The sequence below is a fragment of the Lepidochelys kempii genome, chromosome 7 (assembly GCF_965140285.1).
Source record: "Lepidochelys kempii isolate rLepKem1 chromosome 7, rLepKem1.hap1, whole genome shotgun sequence".
In the NCBI taxonomy this organism is placed as follows: domain Eukaryota; kingdom Metazoa; phylum Chordata; order Testudines; family Cheloniidae; genus Lepidochelys; species Lepidochelys kempii.
In genome coordinates, this window is record NC_136386.1 from 25,412,423 (window position 1) to 25,437,050 (window position 24,628).

General features: G+C 45.3%; 1 protein-coding gene across 1 annotated transcript; it reads left to right on the forward strand.

Annotated features, from left to right (window-relative positions):
* Positions 1-136: 136 nt before the first annotated feature.
* ASB14 (ankyrin repeat and SOCS box containing 14) lies at positions 137-23,782 on the forward strand. The gene is made up of 7 exons (XM_073354740.2): positions 137-242; positions 343-501; positions 2,446-2,691; positions 5,417-5,588; positions 11,958-12,501; positions 20,403-20,556; positions 21,657-23,782. Exons 1-7 carry the CDS (start codon positions 137-139, stop codon positions 21,833-21,835), a joined length of 1,560 nt encoding a protein of 519 aa, XP_073210841.2. The 3' UTR covers positions 21,836-23,782.
* Positions 23,783-24,628: the final 846 nt, after the last annotated feature.

Genomic DNA, 24,628 nt, shown 5'->3' on the forward strand with positions numbered 1-24,628 from the left:
GGTGATACTCAAAATATTCCTTGATGTAAGTGGAGTCTAGATTTCAATTGTCGTGAACTTTCTGTTTTATGCTAAATAGTGTGATATGATTCTGATTCTATATACTGCAGGCCAAGAAGCAGTCTTGCTGAAGTTGATGAGGCACTGTTTTGCTTTTAAGGAAGCTGATCAGCGAGGCTGGCTTCCTTTGCATGAAGCTGCAGCACAATTAAACAAGAACATCCTAGAAATAACTCTGAAAGGTAAAGAGTATTCTGTGCTCCTCATTTGAAAGTTTTACTAAGTCAGTTTTGATGATTAGTTCCATTGCCAATGTGTGCTGTTCTCCTGGGTCTCTTTCAGCTTCAGACCCCATTGTGTGGGAGCAGACCAGTCTGAAAGGGGAAACTCCTCTCTTTGTAGCAGTAGACAAATGCTTCTTAGACAATGTCCACTTTCTCCTGCTCAGTGGCTGCAACCCTAATGTTAAGAATGAAGAAGGAGATTCTTCTTTAGTTATAGGTAAATCAAATAATTTTTACGGTGGGGGGAAATTTTATTCATGTCTTTCACTGCATGAAAAATTTGTTTTGTATCTTGCAGTCTTTTGTTGTTGACTGTAAAGTCTGTAAAACTTTCAGTTTCCAGAATTTTATATATTTCCATTGGCCAAGAGAAAGACAGAGGAATACTTTGTCATTACTTTTTCTTTCCAGTTGGTATCAATGCTTTAACTAAATCCCAATCCATTCTAAGGACTAACATCCACAAAAGACCAGAAATCCAGTTGAGGACCTGTCTATACTATTAAACAAGTTTCCTCAGACAGGTATGACTGTAGTGTATATGAGCCATAACTAAACAACATATTAGGAATGGTGAATCAGTTCAGATAAAATAAGAATTTGCACAATCTTTCCCTCAAAACGTGAACCATGCCTTTTTTTCCCCCCAAGTTCAAAGAAAGTTTAGTTAACTTTTTTTCAGAATCCCTCATTTGTGCTTGCTTTTGCACTTCTGGGGGCTGGCCAGGATTGGAAAATGAAGCGTTACTTATTGTGAGAGAGTCCATTTACCCCTTTGGAGGTCTGAAAGTATCTCATAACTTTGGAGATTAACCACCTCATTTCTTCTAGTGATGAACAATAGATACTTCCTCTCTTCCAGCATCAGGGCTATTTGGTGATGTCAAGTGATTTTCTGCATATCAGGGACTTGTTGGCTACTAGAGCTCAGCTATTTCAGTCTCCAATAGGTGGAGAGTCAATATCTTTGACAGCTAAGTAGAAAATTTAAAAAATGGAGTAGGCTACAAAGTCCTATGGGAATTTCTAGGTCCACACCAGCATATGAAATGTTGTGGACTCTTGCTCCTTTGTGCAATGAGCTGTCCCTTGCAGAATCACAACAAAGCTAACTTCTGCAGGATTTCCAGCTGGGGATTGCCCAGGCTGCCAAGCTGTCACATGTAAAGCAGACCCTGCAACTGCTTCTTACCCCCCATAAAGGGGTTGAGAGTGAGAGATAAAATTTTAAAAAGGGAAAACATAAAGTTAAGAATTTCTTTCTCAAAGATCCCTCAAAAGCAAGGAGGTCCAGATGACCCTCCTCTTCCCAAGGCATTCTACATGGCAAGGGTTCAGCTGTCTAGGTGGGACAAGACAGGTCCTCCCCTCAAAAAGGGTTCATGTTGCCTTCTTCTGACTTGATCCTAGCTACCACGAACAAGCAATGACCCTGCTGAAGGGGTGCTGGAACAGTTTGTTTAGTGGTGGTCCCAAGAGCCATTGAACTAAACTGTAAATCCTGTATATCATAGAAACTACTTCAAGACAGGAGGTGCTGCCGCACCCCCAGCACCCTACTGCCAGCACCTATGCCCTGCTGTCTGAGCCTTAGAAGGGTGCTATGAATTTCTTGTGTGTGCTCAGAAATTCACATTGTTGGAGTGGCTGTTTTCTTGCACAAGGGCCAAGGAACGAGAAAAGTGAAGAAAAAACATTGTGTAACATCCAAATCCAAGTGGATAAGCCATATAGACAGGGAAACTTGCTTTCAAAGCCAACTACACTAGAGAGACAGTTGCATCCTTGGCTGAGGTGGTGTACACCTCTCTAATGCAGCCACCTGGGTTACATGTTCTCTGCTGTATAACCTTTAGTATTTAGAGAATGTAACAGATCAGATACTGCATCATTTGGTAAAAGTGCTGCAAGCAACTGTGGGGCACTAACCTCCCTCCTCTGTATGACACTACTCTGCTTTTTAATGGTATAGAAGATCACAGAGATAGAGAGAAGTATTCCCTATCTATTAATTCTCTTTCTTAGATATCTCTGTGTATAAATAGAACAGCTGAAAGCAGAGTAGAGGCTCTTCTGGGCAATTGCACACAGAAACAATAGTGTATAGAATATTGTTAAATAATATTTTTAAATAGCTGATGTTTCACCTATTATTTTACAGCAATTAAACATGATTTATATGAAATTGCCTCCCTGCTGATAAGGTTTGGAGCAAATGTAAACTTGCAGTGTGTCAATAAGAGGACAGCTTTACATGAAGCAGCCAGACTAGGCAGGAAAGATATGGTGAACCTTCTGCTTTGTTCTGGAGCTGATCCTGATCCCCGCAGTGCATATGGGCTCACTCCCCTAGCACTGGCTGCGCAGATTGGGCATACAGAAATTATGGAAATTTTACTGCGAAAAGGTGAGAGTTTATATACAATTTTTTTTACAGTTCATTATGTTGGTTTAATAACTGGTGGTTGTCAGAAAGATCCTACAAAGTTCTTTTATTCTTTAGACTAGATAAGGGGTTGAAATTGCACAGCCATATGTGTTGGCAGAAAATTAATGATTTCAAAATGTGAGTAAATTAATCCCCCTTCCATGAAGGGCATGAATAATTGTCTGGGCGGTGGCAAAGTAGAATTGCTAGCTCCCCTGTCAGTACAATATTACCTTACCAAAATAAGGTTTTGAGTGGAAATGGAAGCCTTGTGACATTCTTACTACTAACATAGTGGACAGGTATTAATATATACAACCTAGTATATAAATTGATGGTTTTATGTGGAGTGTTTTAGAATGAATTACACTGGTCACTTTGTATGTTCAAGGGTATTCATGTTAGCACATAGGAATGACTTTTTCGGCACAGTATCCTGTTTTGGTTTGCTCACTACAGTACATCTTTAATCACCTGAAGAACTTAACTCTTACAAAATACAGGAGAAGCACAGCAGTTAAGAATTGTTGGTGTCATTACATAATCTACTAAATTTCAATATTCTTCTAAGACATCCATACTACATTATCTTTTCAAATCATTATTATTTCTACCTAGATCCCTTAAGTCTTTCAAAAGTTTTGTGGTTAGAATGCTATTAAACTAATCATTATAAGACATGAACATATAACATTTGTTACTAAAGGGATACCTCCAACTAAAGGAGTTTTGTGACCAAGCAACATAAATGCATAAACACAACACAATGGAATTTTTTAAATATATTCCTTCCCAAAGAGAACTGAAGGCTAAATCTACCAGGCCTTTGTTTACAGTTACAGAGACCATGTTCATTATGAGTTTACAGTCTTCAGCTAACACTTCATCCTGTACTGTGGCCTAGACTGTATTAAACTGAAGATGGGGAAAAAGAAGATAACTGCATTTTCTTTTCTTCTTGATTGCCATTAACTTTGCTATGAAAAAAAGTGTAAATGTCATCTTAATGGGCCGCTTCACTTTGAATGGTCCCTTGCAATATTTGTGCTAAACAATCTGTACCACGTGTATTTAGCTGTAGCACTCTGACTACATTTCCCAGACCTGAAGAAGAGTTCTGTGTAAGCTCAAAAGCTTGTCTCTCTCACCAGCAGAAATTGGTCCAATAAAAGATATTATCTCACCCACTCTGTCACTTTAAACATCAAGATTTTATTCTTAAGATAGTAACTTTTGTCTCTCTTTCATAATGTTGTTTCCACAGACCTACACTATAAAAGCATGTCTCTGGCCTTGTCTACTTGAGAAAATGTTGTAATATCTAAACTGAACCACTATGATAGAGATTTAACCATTACTAGCTGGCCTATGACTTGTGTTTGCATACACCAATCACAAAGTTGTGGTCCGCATTGTGTCAGCTAATGAAAGCATTTCCAATCATGCTTAAATAAAATAGTATTTACTCATGTAGACAAGCCGTCTCTGGAAGCGAGTGAGACACTTTGGGGTGGAGGATTTTATCCCCCTTTGTTCTGTAATACTGGAATGAAGGGGATGCATGCAGTCCCCCACAATCTAACTGCCTTGAAATGGGTTCCATCAGCATGTGACAGGGCACACACTATCACAGGGTGTATCTGCGGAGGCATGGGAGTTTTGCGGGGCAGAGGCCAGCAGAAGCTCTCTGTGAATGAGGGGGTGGAGGGGCAGGAGGGGGAACAAGGGGAGCTACTGAGACTCAGTGAGGAGGGTGGAGAGGTGAGGAGTCAGTTCCAAACTGTGAAGGGCATCTTTGCAGTTCTTCAGTGGCTGGTGCCCTGTGCACTGAACACCCTCTCTGTCCCTGCCCATGTGCTGGTGCCCTGTCTCCCAGTCCACCCTGGCACATGTGACCCTGTCCCTTCCCTGGACCAGGTGCCTCTGCTGGGACCTGCAGTGGCTGGAAGGCAAGGAAAGAAGAGCTGTTCCTACCTGCTCCCCAGCAGCAGGCCTGATTTCCTGCACTGCAACAGCCACTCCAGCTCTTCCTCTGGATCTTGGTCTTGCCACTGCCCCCAACCCCCGTGCCAGCCCAGTCCCACTCTCACTTTTACAAGATACAGTGGGGGGTGGAAGTATACATAAGCCCCCCCCCCCCGCAATATTTCCATTGCAGTGACAATTCCCCCTCCTCCAAGTTCCTCAACCCCTGGCAGAGGTACTATATTCAAATAATATATTTGGGAAGTGAGCCTTTTTCAGTTTATGGCCTCTATGTCTTTCTGTTGTAATGAAATGTATCTCACTCCCTGTCAGGTCTCTATTCTGTTGCATTGTACATATTTAATTTACCCTTACATATGTTTGTTCTCTGCTGAATTAATTGCACTGTATTTAGTCCAAAAAACAACTACTCATGTAACAGAATAACATTCAATGCAATCTTCTAATTATGGTGTTTCATTATTATGAAGATTTATATTACAATAATGCATAAAGAGCAGGGGCCTTACTGCGCTAGGCAATGTACAAACACATAGGAAGTTAAGGATGCTACCTCAAAGTATTTATCGTGAGAGAAAACACTGGCTATTGCTCTAACATTTATGTTTCATGAAGAGTAGAAGTCACAGTTCTAAAGCAATTGGGAAGTTAGAGATACTAGTTGTTACTGGATATTTACAGTAGCTGCTGTGAAAACCCTTGTTCCTTCTTCCCCTAGGTGCTGATGTCCTTTCACAGGCAGCTGATTGTGCTTCCATATTATTTGAAGCTGTTGGAGGAGGAAATCCAGATTCACTGTCTCTTTTACTAGAGTATGGAGCTGATGCCAATGTGCCAAAACACACAGGTCACTTGCCTATCCATAGAGCTGCATACAGAGGACACTTTCTGTGAGTTGAAATGAAATAAATATTTGAAAAGTAAGAATGAATAATGATAAATAGGTTCTGCAAAATATATACATTTAAAGTTTATACAAAACTTCATGAGTCTTCAGTGCCTGAATGTATCAGGCCAGTCCAGATAGGCTCTCCACTTGCTTCATTTGGGGAGAAACATTTAACCGCTTACATCTCCTCTTGCGTCCTTTATAAAAATTCTTCTTCTTCTTTGAATACTGGTCCCTATGCGTAGTCACTGTGGGGTGAACATGTGCTCCATGCACCACGATGGGAAATGCTTCAGTATCAATGTCCATTTAGTCCGCACCTGTGCCACTTTGTGCTGTGAACTAAGGACATCAGGGGTGACACAGAAACAACCACCACTCCGGTTCCTTTTCTACTGCTCACGCTCTGGAGCAGAGCCCTCTTATGTCTACAGCCTTCTAGCTTCATCAGTCCATTCCCTCTAAGTATTGTAAATGGTTGTATTAAGTTTTACTTGTCAGTTCGTAGATTCTTAAGTTGTAGTTAGTTAGCAGAGATCAGGTTTCCACCCCCACCATTTTTATTCCCCCAGTATTCGGGGCACTTATGCCCAAGGTCCCAGGCTTCAAGCCTGGCCTTGTCTGGCCTCCTGTCTTCCCAGTTAGCAATCTGCAGGAGAGTTGCCTCTACTACCTAGGGGAATCTTACATCCTGTCAAAGTGTGAGATCTGCTACTCTGTCCCTGCTCATGCGAGCGCTCCACCACCACTGTCCCGTCTCCAGACCCAGCCATCTATCAAGAACTCATTTTGAAAGGATGATTGAGAGATATCAACCAGTCTTTGCAAAACCACTCTCTCCTCCCTTTTGGTCACTGTCTAGCCCAGAGGTGGGCGAACTATGGCCTGTGGGCCACATCCAGCCCGGCCCGGGCCCTGAGCTCCTGGCCTGGCTCGCCCCCAGCCTCTCGCCTTCTGTTCCCCCTCTCCTGCAGCCTCAGCTCACTTCATCGCCAACACAATGCTCTGGGTGGCCAGGCAGCGCAGCTGCAGAGCCATGGCCTGACCCGGTGCTCTGTGCTGCGCGGTGACGTGGCTGGCTTTAGCCGGGCGGCACGGCTGCCTGTCCTGGTGCTCTGGGCGGCACAGCTGTAGCTCCACCAGCCACTGGAGCTCCAGGCAGCATGGTAAGGGGGCAGGGAGCAGCGGGGGTTGGATAGAGGGCAGGGGAGTTCGGGGTGGTGGTCAGAGGGCAGGGGTGTGGATAGGGGGTGGCGCAGTCAGAGGGCAGGGAACAGGGGGGTTGAATGGGGGCAGGCGTCCTGGGGGGGGCAGTCAAGAAGGAGAGGGGGGTTGGATGGGGTGGCGGGGGGGCAGTCAGGGGACAGGGAGAAAGCGTGGTTGGATGGGGCAGGGGTCCCAGGGAGCAGTCAGGAATGAGAGGAGGGGTTGGGCGGGGATTCTAGGGGCAGTCAGGGACAGGGAACAGGGGTGGGGTTGGATGGGGCTGGAGTCCCCGGGGGAACTGTCAGGGGGCAAGAAGTGGGGGGCGGGGGGATTTGGATAGGGGGCGGGGGCCAGGCCATGCCTGGTTGTTTGGGGAGGCACAGCCTCCCCTAACCGGCCCTCCATACAATTTTGAAACCCGATGTGGCCCTCAGGCCAAAAAGTTTGCCCGCTCCTGGTCTAGCCCATTTACTTCTGTTGTGGCAGCATCTAATTTCAGGGAAATTAGTCTTAGACATCTCAGTAGGCTATACCATTGAGTTCCTGACTACCTCTTCTCCAAAACCTTGCTTCCTGTCCCTCTTCAGGGACCTCTCTCATAATAGGCTTCTCCAGGAGGAAGTGGACTCCCTAATCCACCTAGGTACCTCCTCAGCACCAGGGTAAGGGCTTTTACTCGGGTATTTCCTAACCCCAAGAAAGAAGGGGAGTTGCAGACTCATTCTGGACATCAGGCAATTGAATGTCTTCATCTGTCACTCAAGATTCAGGGTGATTACCCTGGCTTCTATGATCCGCTCCCTGAATGAAAGCTACTGGTTTGTGGCTCTTGCTTTAAAGGGCTTTTATTTCCATATAGATATCTACGTGGTGCACAGGAGATCCCTGTGTCCCATGGTAGGCTCAAAGCACATCCAGTACAAGGTGCTGCCCTTTAGATTTTCAGCGACGCAAAGGATTTTTTACAAAGGTCATGATGGTAGTGGTAGCGTACTAAGGCTGGCAACACCACCGTATATTCACCTGTCTAAATGACGGGCTCCTCAAGGAATGGCCATATAAGGAGGTGCAAGAAGCAATTCTGCCCTGCTAGACCTATGCCACTCCTGAGAACTTCAAGTAAACGTACAAAAGTCCGCATAAACATCCACAATGACTAGAACAATTATTGGAGCAGTGCTAGACTTCCATGCAGCCAGAGCCTACTTCCCACAAGACAGATTCCTCATGATTAGAGACCTCAGTATCCAGCTTTGCCTCAGTCATCAGATGACAGTGCAATCATACTTGGTTTCCTAGGACTATGACGGCATCCGTCTATGTGACTCCCTTTGCTGGGTTTCACCTATGCAGTCTCCAGACTTGGCTACAAGGGTATATGTTCCAAACAAGGACTCCTTTGATAAAAGAATCAGACTTCCTCTCACTGTCTGAGCATCTCTCACCTACTGGGAAAAGAGGGACAATGTTTGTGTGGTGGTTCCCTTTACTCCCAGCCCACCCATAAGGATAATCATGATTGAGGCTACGATTTGGTCACAGAGGTCGCAGAAGTCATGGAATCCGTGACTTCCGCGACCTCCATGACTTCAGCCAGGGTCCTGCCGGGACCCCTGCCACCTGGAGTGGTGGGGTCCCCCGCAGCTTCCCAGTCCCTATGGGCAGCGGGGGATCTCTGGCAGCTCCTCAGCTACTGCTGCCAGTGGGGGAATCCCCCGGAGCTCCCCAGTCCCCATGGGTGGCAGGGCATCCCCAGCAGCTCTCCAGTCCCCACAGGTGGATGGATCCCCCGCCTGAGGGGGAATCCCCCAGAGCTTCCCAGTCCCAGCTCCCAGCCATGGGGCAGCTCAACCTTCCCGTTTTGTCATGGACATTTTTAGTAAAACTCATGGACAGGTCATGGTTTCTGTAAATTTTTGTTAATTGCCTGTGACCTGTCCATGACTTTTACTAAAAATGTCCGTACAAAATCATAGGTTTAATCATGATAGATGCATCCCTATTAGGCTGGGGAGCAAACTTGAATGGATGTATAGCTCAGGGCTCTGGACTCCACAAGAGGCCACACATCACATTACCCTTCTCAAGCTTTGAGCATTCCACACAGTGTGCAAGCAGTTCCTGCACTTCAACCATTGCACTCATATCCAGCTCAGGTCAGACAACATGACCATGGTTTAATAAATAAACAAATGGGAGAAGCAAGGTCCACACCACTCTGCAACTCTGGAACTGGTTCACCCAGCATCAAACCTCCCTCTCCGCAGTGCACCTGCCGGGGTTTAGGAACTTCCTAGCAGACAGCCTAAGCAGGCAATGTCACAAAGATGTCAGTGATCCAATGGATTTTTAACCATTAGGGATTCCCATCTTGTGACCTCCGTGCAGCTCATGAAACCAAAGTCTCTAGTTTATTGCTCTTAGGATGCTCAAGGGTCCTGTTCCAGAAGGGATGCCTTCCTAGTGCAATGGTCAGACCTGTTGATGTTCAAGCCTCATCTGAGGATGCTTCCTTCAGTCCAGCAATCCTGTGATCTGTGGCAAGAGTTCTTCCTTGCACCCACCCCCTCAACAAGTATTGCTTGGGAGTCTCCTACAGTGAATACCCATACGGACCAGCACTCATAGAAGAAAGGAGGGGAACTTACCTTGTAGTAACTGGAGTACTTGGAGATGTGTGGTCCCTATGGATATTCACGACTCACCCTCCTTCCCTTCTGCTTTGGATAACTTGTGGTAGACTAGGAACTGGAGAGGTGGTTGGACCCTACTGCCTCTTACGCCCTCAGCTTGCAGCATGAGCCCATGCAGGCATGGACCAGTGGACACTGCTATTGGGGGACTTCTGGTCCTGGGTGCACCTACAGCAAATACTCACAGCTCAACTCCAGTTACTGTAAGGTAAGTAACTTTCCCTTATTGTGCTCTAACTGGATGGTCAGGTGAGTTAGGCCAGAGCTGTTCCACATTCTCTCCTGATATACCTGCAGAGAGGAGGACCAGATTTAAAAACAATTGCACTTGGTGCTTTAAACACATTAAACTGTCACACATACCTGTGGAATAAGGATCACCTTCTGTAATAGAGCCGGACTCACCTGGCGGCGCCTCCTGCTGGTTGTCCTTGGGAATTAGCTCGTCAGCCTCTGGAGTGCCCTCTGCCATCTGGTGATCTGCCTTACCACCGGCCCCAGTCCCTCCCAGGACCCGGTGCCTCCTCCCACTGGGGTGCTGCCCCCTGGCAGTAAACCCCAACAATCCCTGAGGGTCTCCCCTCCCCGGGGAATCCCCACCCACTACCCCCACCTCGCCTCAGTCTTGGCTACTGCCAGTGATGAGCTGCCAAAATCTTAACAACGGGTTCCCTCCTCCCCCCACGAGGGGGTCGTTGCCCACCCCCGCCCCCTGGGACCCCTGCCCCATCCACCCCCCCACATTCCTTTACGCCCCGCCCAGGACCCTGGCCCCATCCGCCCCCCTCCCCATCCCGACTGCCCCCAGAACCGGGCAGGAGGGTCTCGTGGGCCTCCGTAGTGGGTGCCCACCCCACCCCTAAGAACCAAAGGCACCTGCCGGGGGGCAAGGTGGGGAGTCCCGGAGGTGCTTACTGGGGGAAGCTCCCAGGAAGCATCCGGCAGGTCCCTCTGGCTCCTACGGGCGGGGGAGCATAGCTGGGGGGGAGCAGGAGGAGCGGCCACTCCCCCACTGATCACATCAAAAGTGGCACATTAGGTGCTGACTCCCTGGGTGCTCAGGGGCTGGAGCACCCACGGGGAAAATTTGGTGGGTGCAGAGCACCCACCGGCAGCTCCCCACCCTGCGCCCGGCCCTAGATCACCTCACCTCCTCTCCGCCTCCTCCACTGAATGCGCTGCCCTGCTCTGCTTCTCCAACCCCCGTCCCCACTTCCCGCGAATCAACTGTTCGGCAGGAAGCCGGGGAGGGCTGAGAAGCAGGTGGCGGCTTCACACTCAGGCCAAGGGTGGCGGAGGTGAGCTGGGGTGGGGAGCGGTTCCCCTGCGCCCACCCCCCCAGTTACCTGTGCTGCGCGGGCAGCTGTCCTCGCGCCCCCCGCCCCAGCTTACCTCCGCATCCCTGGGCCTGAGCGGGAAGCTGCTGCCTGCTTCTCAGCCCGCCCCAGCTTCCCGCACGAACAGCTGATTCGCGGGAAGCCTGAGGGGGACGGAGAAGCAGAGTGGGGCTGCGCGTTCAGGGGAGGAGGCGGAGCGGAGGTGAGCTGGGGCCGGGGGCGGGGAGCTGCTGGTGAGTGCTCTGCACCCACCAAATTTTCCCCTTGGGTGCTCCAGGGATGGAGCACTCATGGAGTCGGCGCCACTTTGAACCCTCACGGAACAACCGGTTCTAAAAGGGCTTCTAAATTTAACAACTGGTTCTAGTGAACCGGCTCCAGCTCACCACTGGCTACTGCCAGTCATCGCTTAGCCCCGCTCCCTGGGGCAGACTGCAGCCTGACTGGGGCTTCGCCCAGCTGCGGCCATTTCCCCAATCAGCCTAACTTTTCTTGCCCTCAGCCCTGGCTCTCAAGCCCCACAGGGCAGGAGCGGGTAACCACCCTGCTACACCTTCATTTTACAGATTGGGAAACAGAGGCACTGGAAGGGTTGGGTTGCTTACAGTCATACAACTATTCAGTGCCCAAGTCAGGAATAGAACTTGATGTCTTAAGTCCCAGACCACAGCTTTTAGCTACTAGTAACGCTGCATTGTGGTCAACAAAAGAGGGGCTCTCCCACTTTCTGTAGGTTACCGAAGAGTGGTCTCTACAGACTTCTCCAAACTGATGGGATGGAGAAGTTCTTCTCTAAGGGGTCATGATGTCATTCCATTAGATCAAAAAAGGGGAAATGGAATGTTCCTGAAAGACAAGAGGGAAAGACATAATATTTGATGCTTCGTCCTGTAATTTGGAAATCTGTAGGAGTCATGGCTGGTTATCATGTAATTGTCAGAGGTTAAGGCCAGTGCAGATGTGTAGTATGTCAGGATACTAGTTTGGTAGTAAATGAACAACACTGTAAGCAAAGCAGAACACAATTCTGTGACCCAGCTAAGATGCATGTAACAAAGACTGCAGCACTGAGAAACTCAAAGGTTTGTACCAGAGAATAGATAGATATATATTCCTTCTTTTTTCTTTCTCCAGAGCTTTAAAGCAATTAGCTTCAGTTACTGATTATGCTGCCATTAAGGAGAGTGGGATAAGTCCAGTTCACTCAGCAGCAGCAGGAGCACATCCTCAGTGCCTTGAGTTTCTCCTCAAATCTGGGTTTGATGCCAATTTCATGTTGCATGAGAGGGTTTGCAAAGGCTATGATGATCAGAGGAAATCAGCTTTATATTTTGCTGTCTCAAATGGGGATATTTGCTCAACTCAGCTGCTTCTGGATGCTGGAGCCCTGCCAAATCAAGATCCCATTAAGTGCCTCCAGCTAGCCTTGAGAATGGGCAACTATGAGCTAATCAATCTACTGCTTCGGCATGGGGCCAATGTAAATTACTTCTGCAGAGTGAATACGACGCATTTCCCCTCAGCTCTGCAGTATTCTCTAAAAGATGAAATCATGTTACGAATGCTGCTGAATTATGGGTATGATGTGTACCGCTGCTTTGATTGTTTTCATGGAGACAACATTCATTCCCCATATGCCTTTGAAGGATGGACTCCTTCTGTTATCAAAGACAACATGGTAAGTACTTCCCTAGGAATTTTATTTCACTGTTTTGCTGCTACTATTCTTCTAGAAATTAAATAAATTTACTTTTTATTGATGTGTTATAATGAAATATAGTTTGCTAATATAGCATGTTTGGGATTAAAGTACTATATAGACTTTATATATAAAGGAAGTAGTAGACAGAGTTCTGAAGACAAGTTGTGGTAGTAAATTTGAATGTGAAGCCTTGTTTATGATAACAAATTATTACAATAAAATAGTTTTAAAGGATCAAAGTCCAGACAATGTGAATTATGTGAATGCCAGTCTGGCTACCTTAAAAACAGCTTTTATCCATGAACTCATAGTAAAGAGCAGACAAGAATATAGTTCACACCTGGTGATCCAATATGCAGATTAAAAACAAATATATGCAGAAAAGTCTATTTTAAACATGAATTGCAAAGAAAATATATTATTCTTTGAGTGATGGTCTCTGCGTATATTCCACTGGAGGTGTGCACACGCTCCAGGTGCCTGAGACCAGAGGATTCTAGCTTGCAGTGTTGTCTGTTCCTGCACCCTTCTTCTCCTCATGTCCCAAAATGAGGGCATCAGAGGTGGTGTGTATGGACTGCCTTTCCAGTTGCTTCCTGCAGCCTGTGGTCTGGGACAGAACTCTCTTGCTAGCTGTAGCATTAGATAGCACTCTTCTGCTTCTATTTGTAATTATCTCTAAATAGGTATTAGATAAATAGTTTTTATACTTAGTGTAGTTTTAGGGCTTGTCTACATGAGGACACTTCAAAAATTAATCTGAATGAACTAAAGGTATGAATTAAAAGTGGGTTAATTAAACTGCACTAACCTCCTGTGTGGAGATTCGCATTCAGAATTAAAGTGGCCTTATTTCATTTTAGGTTTTTTTTTTTTTTTTTTTTTTTTTTTTTTACAATGAACATTTAGTTTGTGGGAAACTGAGGTGTGACTCTATCCCATACTAGCCTGCTGCAGGCTAACTGTCCATGTAGACTCTGCTGATGCTCATTAACAGTTTGTTAGCTTGCTTTGATCGAGTCCATTTCATAGAGGCCTAGATCAAAGTGAACTGATGGACTGTTAATGCACATCAGCAAGGTCCACATGAACAGCTAGGCCTTCTCTACACGGCTACTTTACAGCGCTGAAACTTTCTTGGTCCGGGATGTGAAAAAACACACCCCTGAGCGATGCAAGTTTCAGTGCTGTAAAGTGGCAGAGTAGAAAGTGCACCAGTGCTGGGAGAGCTCTTGGAGGGCAGAGGGAGGTTAACAGCGCTGGGGAGAGCTCTCTCTCAGTGCTGGAGCCACGACTACATGCTTTAATGTTGGTAGTGAAGACATACTCTTAGTCTGCAGCAAACTAGTGCAGGGTGGATTCAGACCCCCGTTTGTCATTAACAAATTGTTCATGTAAACAAGTCCCAAATTCATTTTGGAAGTGAATTAACCTAAAATGAATTAAGGCCACTAGAATTCTCAATGGGAATTTAGTTTAACTAAATGCAATTTAGTCCACTTGTAATTCACACCTTTAGTTAATTCAGATGATCTTTCCTGAATGTCTCTGTGTAGACAAGCCCTTACCAGTTCAGGGCTTAGGGGGTCCTCTCCCTATTCAAACCACTTCTTCCTCCATAGTATGCCCAGGATCCCAAGATTCAAAAAGTGTGCATCTTGCTCTCAGGCCTTTCCAGTCAGTGATGACCACCTCAAGTGTCTCTACTTCCTCAGGGAAGCCCACATCCCTTTGAAGTACAGCATTTGCTGATCCTTTCATAGCCAAACCTATCAAGCTCTTGAGTATATACTTTGAAGATTCGTAATGGATCATGCTATGAGGCCCCAGTCTGATCCTGGCCTATCAGACCCCCCTGTACATTGGGCAGAGGAACCAAGAAGTGCCCTCTAAGTATGGTGGTCTCTGGCTTTGGGACTGATAGTAAATTAAAGGACTCTTCCAAAGAGGGACATGAAGAGAGTAGTAAACACTTGCTGAGAAATAAGAAGGCCTCTGACACCCTCCAAGTTGGGTGAGATTCTGTGCCTCAGTATGGAAGTCTGAGGAGCTCACAAGCACAGTATCATTCCCCAGGCTCTGAAGGGAAAAAAACACCCCAAAACAGATGCTAACTGTAGGAGCAGGACCATCCCTGGTACTGACTAGGGAAAAACAACAGTGGACACCTTGTAGACTGATGCTACTGATGCACCGTGAAAAGGAGATGCCAGAACCAAAGACTGCAATGAGACTGATACCACTGGTGCCATGGAAAGAAAGAAGCTCTGTCCACTCTCTTGCTTCAGGGGATAGATAGCAATGTCCACAGGGGCAGTGTATCTACATGGACCCAGAATCCCTGATTCTATTGGAACCGATCCTGACAAGGGAGGTCCCTACACCATTGGTCCAGGACATGCATGAAACAGAGACCCACTCAACGGGATGATCTGCAAACTGGGACATAATAAGGCCCATAGAACCAGCTCCTCTCCAGCACAGTGGGAAATAATTTTATTCAAAATCATTCCCAAGAGGAGAGGAGGCTTGAGACCCATTCTGGATCTCAAACAGTTGAACATTTTAATCTCTCCCATGAGGTTCAGGATATTTATGCTGCCTCCATAGTTGCCGCACTGAACAAAGGCAATTGGCTTGATTTAATTCACACATCTTGATTTAAAAGATGCTTATTTCAACATAGACGTTGCCTTGTGCACAGGAGATTCTTGAGATTCACCATGGGCGCGGACCGCTACCAATACAGTGTGCTCTTGGCCTCACAACAGTGCCAGGGGTATTCACAAAGAGGCTGTTGGTAGTGGCAGCCTGCCTCTGCCGCCAGGACTCATCAGTGTTCCCCTTCCTCAATGAATGGTTACTCTCATCAAATGGTACAGATGGCAACCATATTTCTACTCAGTCTCATACAGTAATTGGGGCTTCAAGTAAAAATAGAAACATCCGTTTTAATTCCCACTTCGCAGGCTATAGACTTTATTGGGGTGACCCTGGACTTTATCAGTGCCAGAGCATACCTACCTCATGGTAACAGTCAGTTCATGAAGCCTGCCACTATTTCCTACCCTTCATTCAGACCTTGCATATCCAAATCACACCTGACAACAGAGTACTACCTCAACAAGGGGGAGCAAGATCCACTGCTCTTTGCACAGAAACAGTCAATCTGTAGAACAGGTGTATCTGCCACCATATCACCATCTCAGCAGTGCATCTCCCAGAGGTATATAGCATGTTAGCAGACAGTCCCAGCAGACATTTCTCTAGGGATCACGAATGGGAGCTACGTGAGTTGGTAGCCCAGAACGTATTTCAGCAGTGGGGTTTCTTAACCTCTTTGCATCTGAGAAAAACAGGAAATGTCTGACCTACTGCTCCAGAGGGGACACATTTCTAGTTCAATGTTTGGGCCCACTGACATACGCCTTCCAATCCATTCCCTTCTTACCTTGAGTTCTGAGGAATATCAAGCAAGAGGGAGCATTGGTAATATGCTTTCTCCCAAGTGGCCAAGACAATTCTGGCTTGCCAGCATTCTCCAGATGTCAGCATGTCCATCTGTATCCCACTCTTCCTGGACCTGTTGACCCAGGACAGAGACAAGCTCAAACATCCCAAGCCAACATCCCTCCACCTAACAGCCTGACATTTGAATGGATGACAAACCTAGAAAAGGCATGTTTGGAGGCAGTACAGTCCATCCTTAGGATTCCACAGGGAAGTGCTGCATAGCAAAGTGGGAAATATTTTCAATATGGTGCCAATGCCACCTGATAACCCCAGAGAATTATCAGATGATAATCCCTGCCATTTTGGACTACCTTCTCTCCTTGAAAACTTCACTCCCTGCAGGTGCATTTAGCAGCTGTCAGCTCACCTTTCCCCCATCCTGTTACAGTATGCATTCTAAAAGATCGTCAGAACCTGTCTTCCAAGAATGAAACTACCTCGATATGGTAGTCCTAAATGTAGCCCTATCAGCATTAAAAAAGGCTCTGTTTGAACATTCACCTTCATGCTCCTTAGTCCACCTATCAATGCAGGTTGCCTTTCTGGTTGTCATCTCCTCAGAGGGTAAACAGGGGGTGGGGGGCCCTTATTGCTGATCTGCCTTATGCAATCTGCCAGAGGGACAAAGTTTCCCTGAGATTATGCCCAAAATTCACCCCCAAAGTAATCTCGGAATTCCATCTAAAGCAGCTTGCTCACTTGCTCGTTTTCATCCCCTAGGCAAATGCCACCAGGCAAAACTTGATTCTCTGGACGTCCATCAAGCTTTGGCATTCTACCTGCAAAGGACTAAATCCTTTAGGAGATCACCTAGGCCAGTGGTTTTCAAACTTTTTTCCTGGGGACCCAGTTGAAGAAATTGTTGATGTCCACGACCCAATGGAGCTGGGGCAGAGGGGGTGATGGCTGCAGGGTGGAGCTGGGAATTAGGGGTTTAGGGTGTGGGAGGGGGCTCTGGGTAGGGGGTTGGGGTGTGGGAGGGGGTCAGGGCTCTGGGCTGGGGATAAGGGGTTTGGGGTGCAGGAGGGGCTCTGGGTTTGTGGGGATCTCTGGGCTGGGGCCAGGGATGAGGCATTTGGGGTGAAGGAGGGGCTCTGGGTTTGGGGGGGTCTCAGGACTGGGGCAGGGGCTTGAGGTGCAGACTTACCTCCAGTGGCTCCCGGTCAGCAGTGCAGCCGGGGTGCAGAGGCAGGGTTCCCGCCTGTCCTGGCACTGCGGACCGCGCTGCACCCCAGATGCGGCCAGCAGCAGGTCCAGCTCCTAGGTGGAGGTGTGCAAGCAGCTCCGTGTGGCTCTTGCCCACAGACATCATCCCCCACCCCCCCATTGGTTCCTGGGCAATGGGAGTGTAGAGCCAGTTCTCAGGGGCAGGGGGAGGCAGCACACGGAGCCCTGTGGCCCCCCTGCCTAGAAGCTGTACCCACTGCTGGCTGCTTCTGGGGCGCAGTGTGGTGTCGGAACAGGTAGGCACTAGCTGCCTTAGCTGGGCAGCACTGCTGACCGCACTCTTAACGTCCTGGTCAGGAGTGCTGACCAGAGCTGCTAGGGTCCCTGGGATGCTAAGCAAGGCCACCCAGTGCCTTACATGCCACAACCCAGTATTGCAGTGGTTCCCAAACTAAGGATGCTGCTTGGTCAGGGAAAGCCCACGGTGGGCCAGGCCGGTTTGTTTGACTGCCACATCCGCAGGTTCAGCCGATTGCAGCTCCCAGTGGCTGTGGTTTGTTGTTCTCGGCCAATGGGGGCTGCGGGAAGCAGCGCAGGCTGAGGGACATGCTGGCCGCCACCTCCCGCAGCCTCCATTGCCCTGGAGCGGTGAACTGCGGCCAGTAGGAGCCGCGATCGACTGAACCTGCGGACATGACAGGTAAACAAACCGGCTCGGCCCACCAGGGGCTTTCCCTGAACAAGGGGCGCCCCTAGTTTGGGAACCACTGCAGTATTGGGTCATGACCTGAACTTTGAAAAACACTGACCTAGGCTGTGTATATCCTTTATGGAATGTATGAGAGGGGAAGCAATCTCTTCTCAGACTTTCCAAATAGATTTTGGGCTACATACTGTTTTGTTACAAGTTAATTGCAATTCCTCCCTCACAAGGTGTGATGGCTCTCTCGACTAGTGCCCAGTCTGTATTGGTAACCTTACTTTGAGAAGTCCAGCTCCTGGAATTCTGTGAGACTCTGTTCACAAATGGGACTCTGTTCACTCCTTCAGGAGATCATTAAGCCATGATGCAAACTGCTACAGCTGATGGATCCTTCAACAGGGCAGTCCTCCAATTGGTGGTAAGCAAGGGTCCTTGCATCCTCCTCCTCAATGAATACTGTTTTTGAGTCACCCATAGTGGAATACACATAGGGACTATGTATACGCATAGGGACTGTGTACACTTTGGAATAGACATAGGAACCATCACTTGGAGAAAAAAGAAACATTATTTACCCGCAGTTCTTTGAGTTCTTCAAGATGTGTAGTCTTTATGTGTTGTGACAGGGTCAGGCCAGATGGCTACAAGAGAGTGATCAAAAGGTAGATACATTAGTTCCAGGTTAAGCAGGTCCCATATCCCAGGGACTATTCCAGAACACTCAGGAACTTTCTAGATCTAATTAAGGCAAGCAGGCTAATTAGGACACCTGTAGCCAATTGGGAAGCTGCTAGAATTAATTAAAGCTAATCAGGATACCTGGTTTTAAAAGGCTCTCACTCCAGTTAGTGAGGTGTGCATAAAGAGCTGGGAGCGAGAGGATGTGCTGCTGGAGGACTGAGGAGTATAAGCATTAACAGACATCAGGAGGAAGGTCCTGTGGTGAGGACAAAGAAGGTGTTGGGAGGAGGCCAAGGGGAAGTAGCCCAGGGAATTGTAGCTTTCGCACAGTTGTTCCAGGAGGTACTCTAGACAGCTGCAGTCCACAGGGCCCTGGGCTGGAACCCCGGGGTAGAGGGCGGGCCTGGGTTCCTCCCAGCTCCTGACTCAACACAGGAGCTTCTACCAGAGGTGAAGGTCTCTGAGCTGGTCCCTGACCCACATGGTGGATCAGCAGAAACTGCGGGGATTGTTCTTACTCTTTTTTTCCCCATGCTGGTGGAAAAATGATGCAGTGATGAGGTTATCTGAGTAAACAGCAGATTTGAGCCGTGAAAGTGGCCAAACTGAGGGCTGCTGTGAACCTCTGAGGCGAGCAAAATCTGCCAATAAGCGCAGGACCCACCAAGGTAGAGGAGGAACTTTGTCACAGTGTATTCCACTACCTGGCCTCCTTCCCCTCTGCTGTAGATCCTTATGTTAGGGCCACTCATAGTCAAAAGGCAACTGGAGAGGCAATCGGTCCACACCACTCCAAATGCCCTCATTTCAAAGCACAAAGAGGAGGGGGACACAGGAATGGAGCAACAGGCACTTCTGGCAAGAATCTTTTGGTTTCAGGCACGCGGTGCGCACGCATACCCAGGGTGGAATGCAGTTAGGGACCATACAGCTAGAATTCCAGTTACTGTACACGTTTTCTCTCTGCCCTTTACTACTTATTTATAGTTGTTTTACATTAGAAGTATTAGGGCTTTCTTTGCTGGAAGACTTCAGCGAAGACCATGATCTCACTTGCCATGGAATGCCACAAAGCTGTAGCCTAAGCCGCCCCTGCTCCTGCGTCCAAACATGGTACGATTTAGGAGGGAGGAAGACCTGCAGCAGAGGCAACGGCTGTATCTGACATTACAATTCAGGCCTTGCAACCATCGTGCCAAAGGTGGCCTCTAACAAACAGAACAAACCGTGAACTGGCAGTTTTTGCTGTTCAAATACTGGTTAAAAATACACACACTTGATGCAATCTTTATGAACTGTAAAGGACTAAAACAAAAACATTTTTTCTAGCTTCACAGCTCCTCTTTACATTTTTCAGTATAATACAAATGTAACATCTCACACCTACAAGTGTGGGGGCACAGTTACCACACGTGCACATGTGCAGTTGTTCTAAACCCTTTTCCTTATTCTGTTGTAACAAACGCATGCACATTTTAAACCCGCTGGTTGAACCTTCGCTTCCATGTAACTTTCACACTGGCTTTAAACTAGTTGAGACTGAAAACTTATGCTCAAATAAATTGGTTAGTCTCTAAGGTGCCACAAGTACTCCTTTTCTTTTTGTAAAAACTTAGTGACTAGCCATCAGTTTTTCACATTCTGTTTGAAGCTTATTTTACCCAATCCAACCTCTGAGTGATTCAGCACTCACTCACTCCTGGCTTTTCTTTGGGAATTTGTTTATGTCCTGCAGAGGAATTTGAAAAGGGGAAATGAGTCACAGAAATGTTGAATGCTATACTCTTAAATATGCTGTTTTTTCCTCTCTCAGTTCTGTGAAGTGATAACTCTCTCGTGGCTGAAGCACATAGCTGGGAAAGTAGTGCGAGTGATGCTAGATTATGTTGATCATGTTAGCATCTGCTGTAAGCTGAAAGCAGTTCTGGAGGAACAGACACTATGGCCAGAAATCAATTCCATTTTGAGTAAGTGTCCGGTGTTGAGAGTTTTGAAACATCCAAAATGCTAGATGACACTGCTTTTTGGCTTGTTTATTTTCTATATTATTTTGGCATCATTGGACCAGATCCTCAAAGGTATTTAGGTGTCTAACTTTTATTGATTCAATGGGAGGTAGGCACTGACTTACCTTGGAGAATCTGAGCCAGCGTTGTCTTGTCCTGCCCATCCTTATAACAAAAATCAATTAAACTTCAGCCTGAAGTAAAATTTCCAAATACAGTAGGCCTTAGAGGAGTTTGTGATAAAAATATTAGTAAGTCACATCAGTAAGAATGTGTATCATTTTGGGTGGTTTGGGAGTTCTCTAATTACAAAGCAGCAGTAGAATATACCTACTGTAACTTAAATGCATGCACAGGGAGTCCACAGAAACATATACTTATACTTTATGTTGCTCAGGACTAAAAGTTTTTTCCTATACTATCGCTGCTGCAATAAATTCAGGTCTTTATATAAAGTAATTCAGTAAACTGGCTGTTTCTTTCAGATTAGATTATTTTACTCTAGTCACATAGAGCTGTTAGCGTGTCTGGCCTGGTCATTTTTTCCCCCTAGTAGCTGCAAGTGCAGTTAAAAAAATAAATGGGCAAGGATGACTACTGTGTAATAGGGAAAAGTTAACACATACTAGCCACTCCTTGTAGTCTTTTTATTGCTCTCCCACCTCCATGCCTTACTGAGGCAATAGACAACTCTTTTATGCTTTAGGCCTAAATTACCCTCTGCCAAACTTTTTCTTCAATTAATTTATGTTTCAAGCTTAGATTCACAAAAACTAGGCTAATGCCTCAGTTGATTACACTTGCAAAATGTTACTGCTTGGTGATCACTTACAAAAGGCCAGATCCTGATACCCCCATGCATGTTGGGTAGAAGCTTACTTCAAGGGAGCACCTGTGATTTCAGTGTGTGTTCAGAATTAATATACTATGCAACAAGTGTTACGGTATCAAAATCTGACTAAAGTTTCTCAAATGTTGCTTGGGGCTATCATGCAAAATTGAGTATGTTGTTTCTTGTTGTTTGATTGGTAAAAGACATTCTCTCTTTTTTCTTTTAATAGCAAATCCACGTTCTTTGAAACATCTTTGTCGTCTGAAGATTCGGAAATGCATGGGTCATTTGCATCTGCGTTGTCCTGTCTTCATGACATTCCTTCCACTGCCCAATCGGTTGAAAGAATATATACTGTACAAAGAATATGATCTTTACGGACAAGGAAACTTGCTAGGAACCCACTAACCCAACTGCATAGAATCATAGTCCTATATTTTTGAGAGAGGATGCAAGTGGACAAAGACTATATTGTGTGCAATTCTTTTTCTCTACTGGGATTTTAGCTTCTAAAAACCAACAAGTCGCTTTGGTGAAAATTTTTCTGGATAAAAATAAAAAAGTATAGTACAGAATAAGTATTAGAAAGTATTAGTAGCCCTCTTAGCAGAAAAAGCATCCAGAACTTAACAGAAGCAATTACAGGTAATGGCAATATAATTTTAAAGTTATCTAGCATTAACGCTTAGGTCAGCATTTTCAAACAACATATAGAATGGGAAGTGTCCTTCAAGACAGGTGGGTCAGATTGTAACTAGGAGTTCAAATTCTTCTCCCAACTTCTTTGGGCTGCAACTCTTGTTATACTTCTACATTCTGCTTCTGGTTGGAGCAAAGTACTGTCCTAACAATCTACATGGTGGTATTTCAATTTCTGACTAGAACCAGCGAGAGGCAGAGGCTTTCTTCTCCCCTCACTCCCAAGCAAGAAGAGCTGGAAGGAAGATGAAGTTGTTTGACAAGGTTTTGACTTTTCAAGGTTTGTTATTTCATCCAATTAGCCAATCCCCAGTTTTAAACAGTGAAATGGGGTTAATGGCCATGGAATTCTTTTTATGAACAGAACATCAGTCAGTAGTGAAACATTAGTGGGTTTTTTTATTAGATGTCTGCTTTCCTGCTAGATAGGGTAGTTCCATATCTCATTCTTGGTATTTAAATGTCTTGTTACCATAGTAATTAAGTGCTGGTCTTCATATAATATGATCTAGAGCAATCTTATTTTTTCTTCTGAAAAGTTATTTATAAGGATGTCCACAGATGTTTGGAGTATATTTTGGCCCAGCTCCCTCAATTTCCCACCTATTGCCGTATTTGGGGGACAAGTTTAAAGAGTATTGGTTGAATTTACTTTGTATCACGTGTGGCATTTGAGTACCATCCAATGCAATGTTAATGCAGAACTTGGAAATGTAAAATGTGAATTATGATTAGGCCCTGTGGGTGATAAAATGGAGACCCTTTCCCTGGTGGGACTTGAACATTTCAAAAGGGCACATTATTGGATACTGTTGTCTTGTAAGGTAATGCTACTATGCACTGAATAATGCTTTGTATATACTTATGTATTAGTACTCTAATACAGTATAGTACATAGCTAAACATTTACAAACCCTTAAATTTCTCCAAGCTAGGAACAGTTTCAGGTGTACAAAATACTGCAGAAGAAACAGATATATAAAAATGAGCAGTTCAATAAACATGACAGGCATTAATAGTATTTATTTTTTCATAATCAAGTTTATGTTCAGGTAAGTACAGATTTTTATTTATACATGCATCTGTATCACTTAAGTTACATAATTCAAAAGTCTATTTCCCCCTCAAAAATCTATAAACTTTATAAAATACAGATTGGACTAGTATGTTATGACTCATTACTTCTTACAGGGTGCCTACTCAAGTACTGAACAAAACTAATAAGCAGGTAGGAAATATGCATTAGTATCTGTATTAATGGGTCTGAACCAATCAGGTTGTGCTGGTATAACTTCTGTACCCATCAATTCTGTTCATTAACATAACCACAGTTCTTTAGAAAGTACTATGCATGCATGTGACAAAACAAACAAGATGTGAATTAAAACACCAGCTAATGTAACAAGGATGTTTTCTTTGACTGTTCAGACTTTGATAGTTGCAAAAATAAATCCGCATAATTCCCCTCCATTTTGATTAAATAAAGTTTCATTGAATATAGCTGGGTAACATTCCTGAATTACTGACAGAATCAAAATACATTTTGACAACATCAGGCTTTAGCTAATTGTATATTTAGTGGGGAAAAAACAAAGCCATGTTCGTAATGTGATTTTTTTTTTGGAAGCAAGCATTAGAAAAAGAGTCTAAATTTTTTTTAAAGTAAGTCCAATTCAAATAAAGATTATTGTACAAAGCAAACTTTGAACCTTTTATTAGTGAACTCAAATTAACTGAAGCCCTAGCTAACACATTTAATATCTATATTTCTGAGTTTAAACCAACTATCAAATTGATACTAGGCACACCCCTTTGAGATGATTGCTTTACTACAAATATTCAGGGAAATTTTTATAAGACTCTTAAACATTGAAAAATTACTTATACATCACTAGAACAGGACCAATCTAGTATGTTATGGTAAGATTTTGACCAATCCACTACATTATAAAATCACCTGACTATATTTTACTAAATCCCAGGTTTGCATATAAACATTATGGAACACCAATGCAGGCACAATGGCATAGTGACAATATTTTCATGCCCAATTAGACATCACTGTAAGCACAAGAAAATTACCTTACTGCCTGTAAAGAAACGTTGGGAGTTCTAGTAAACAGAGATTTTGTGAAAAAGAGCAAGGTAGGAAAGACAAAGTAAGAGAGGTCAATTATTACAATGGACAATGTGTCTTTCCTGAATTCACTGAATATATGAAAAAGTTCTGTCTTTAAAAAGCTGAGTAAGACGCAGGCAATGACTGTCTTTTTGTTTGTGTGTGAATTGAAAAGGAATTCACTTGTAGGAGTTGTGATTAAAGAAAGATTACAGATTTATTATTCTCACTTATAACAAATGCTTAAGGGTTTTTTTCCAGGGGGGAGTGCTGGAATACAGTGCGTACTGTGAGATGTGGAATCAGTGAAACAAACAAACAACGCCGTAAATCTATCTTCAAATTACGCAAAAGTGAAAAATAGACTACCAGCAGGTCAGGAG

What these genes read in the sequence shown, in the direction of transcription:
- ASB14 (XM_073354740.2), top strand. Translation starts at nt 137, where the DNA reads ATGAGGCACTGTTTTGCTTTTAAGGAAGCTGATCAGCGAGGCTGGCTT. An exon ending in GGAAATTTTACTGCGAAAAG is followed by an intron (nt 2,692 to 5,416) that starts GTGAGAGTTTAT and finishes TTCTTCCCCTAG; the next exon opens with GTGCTGATGTCCTTTCACAG. An exon ending in AGAAATCAATTCCATTTTGA is followed by an intron (nt 20,557 to 21,656) that starts GTAAGTGTCCGG and finishes TTCTTTTAATAG; the next exon opens with CAAATCCACGTTCTTTGAAA.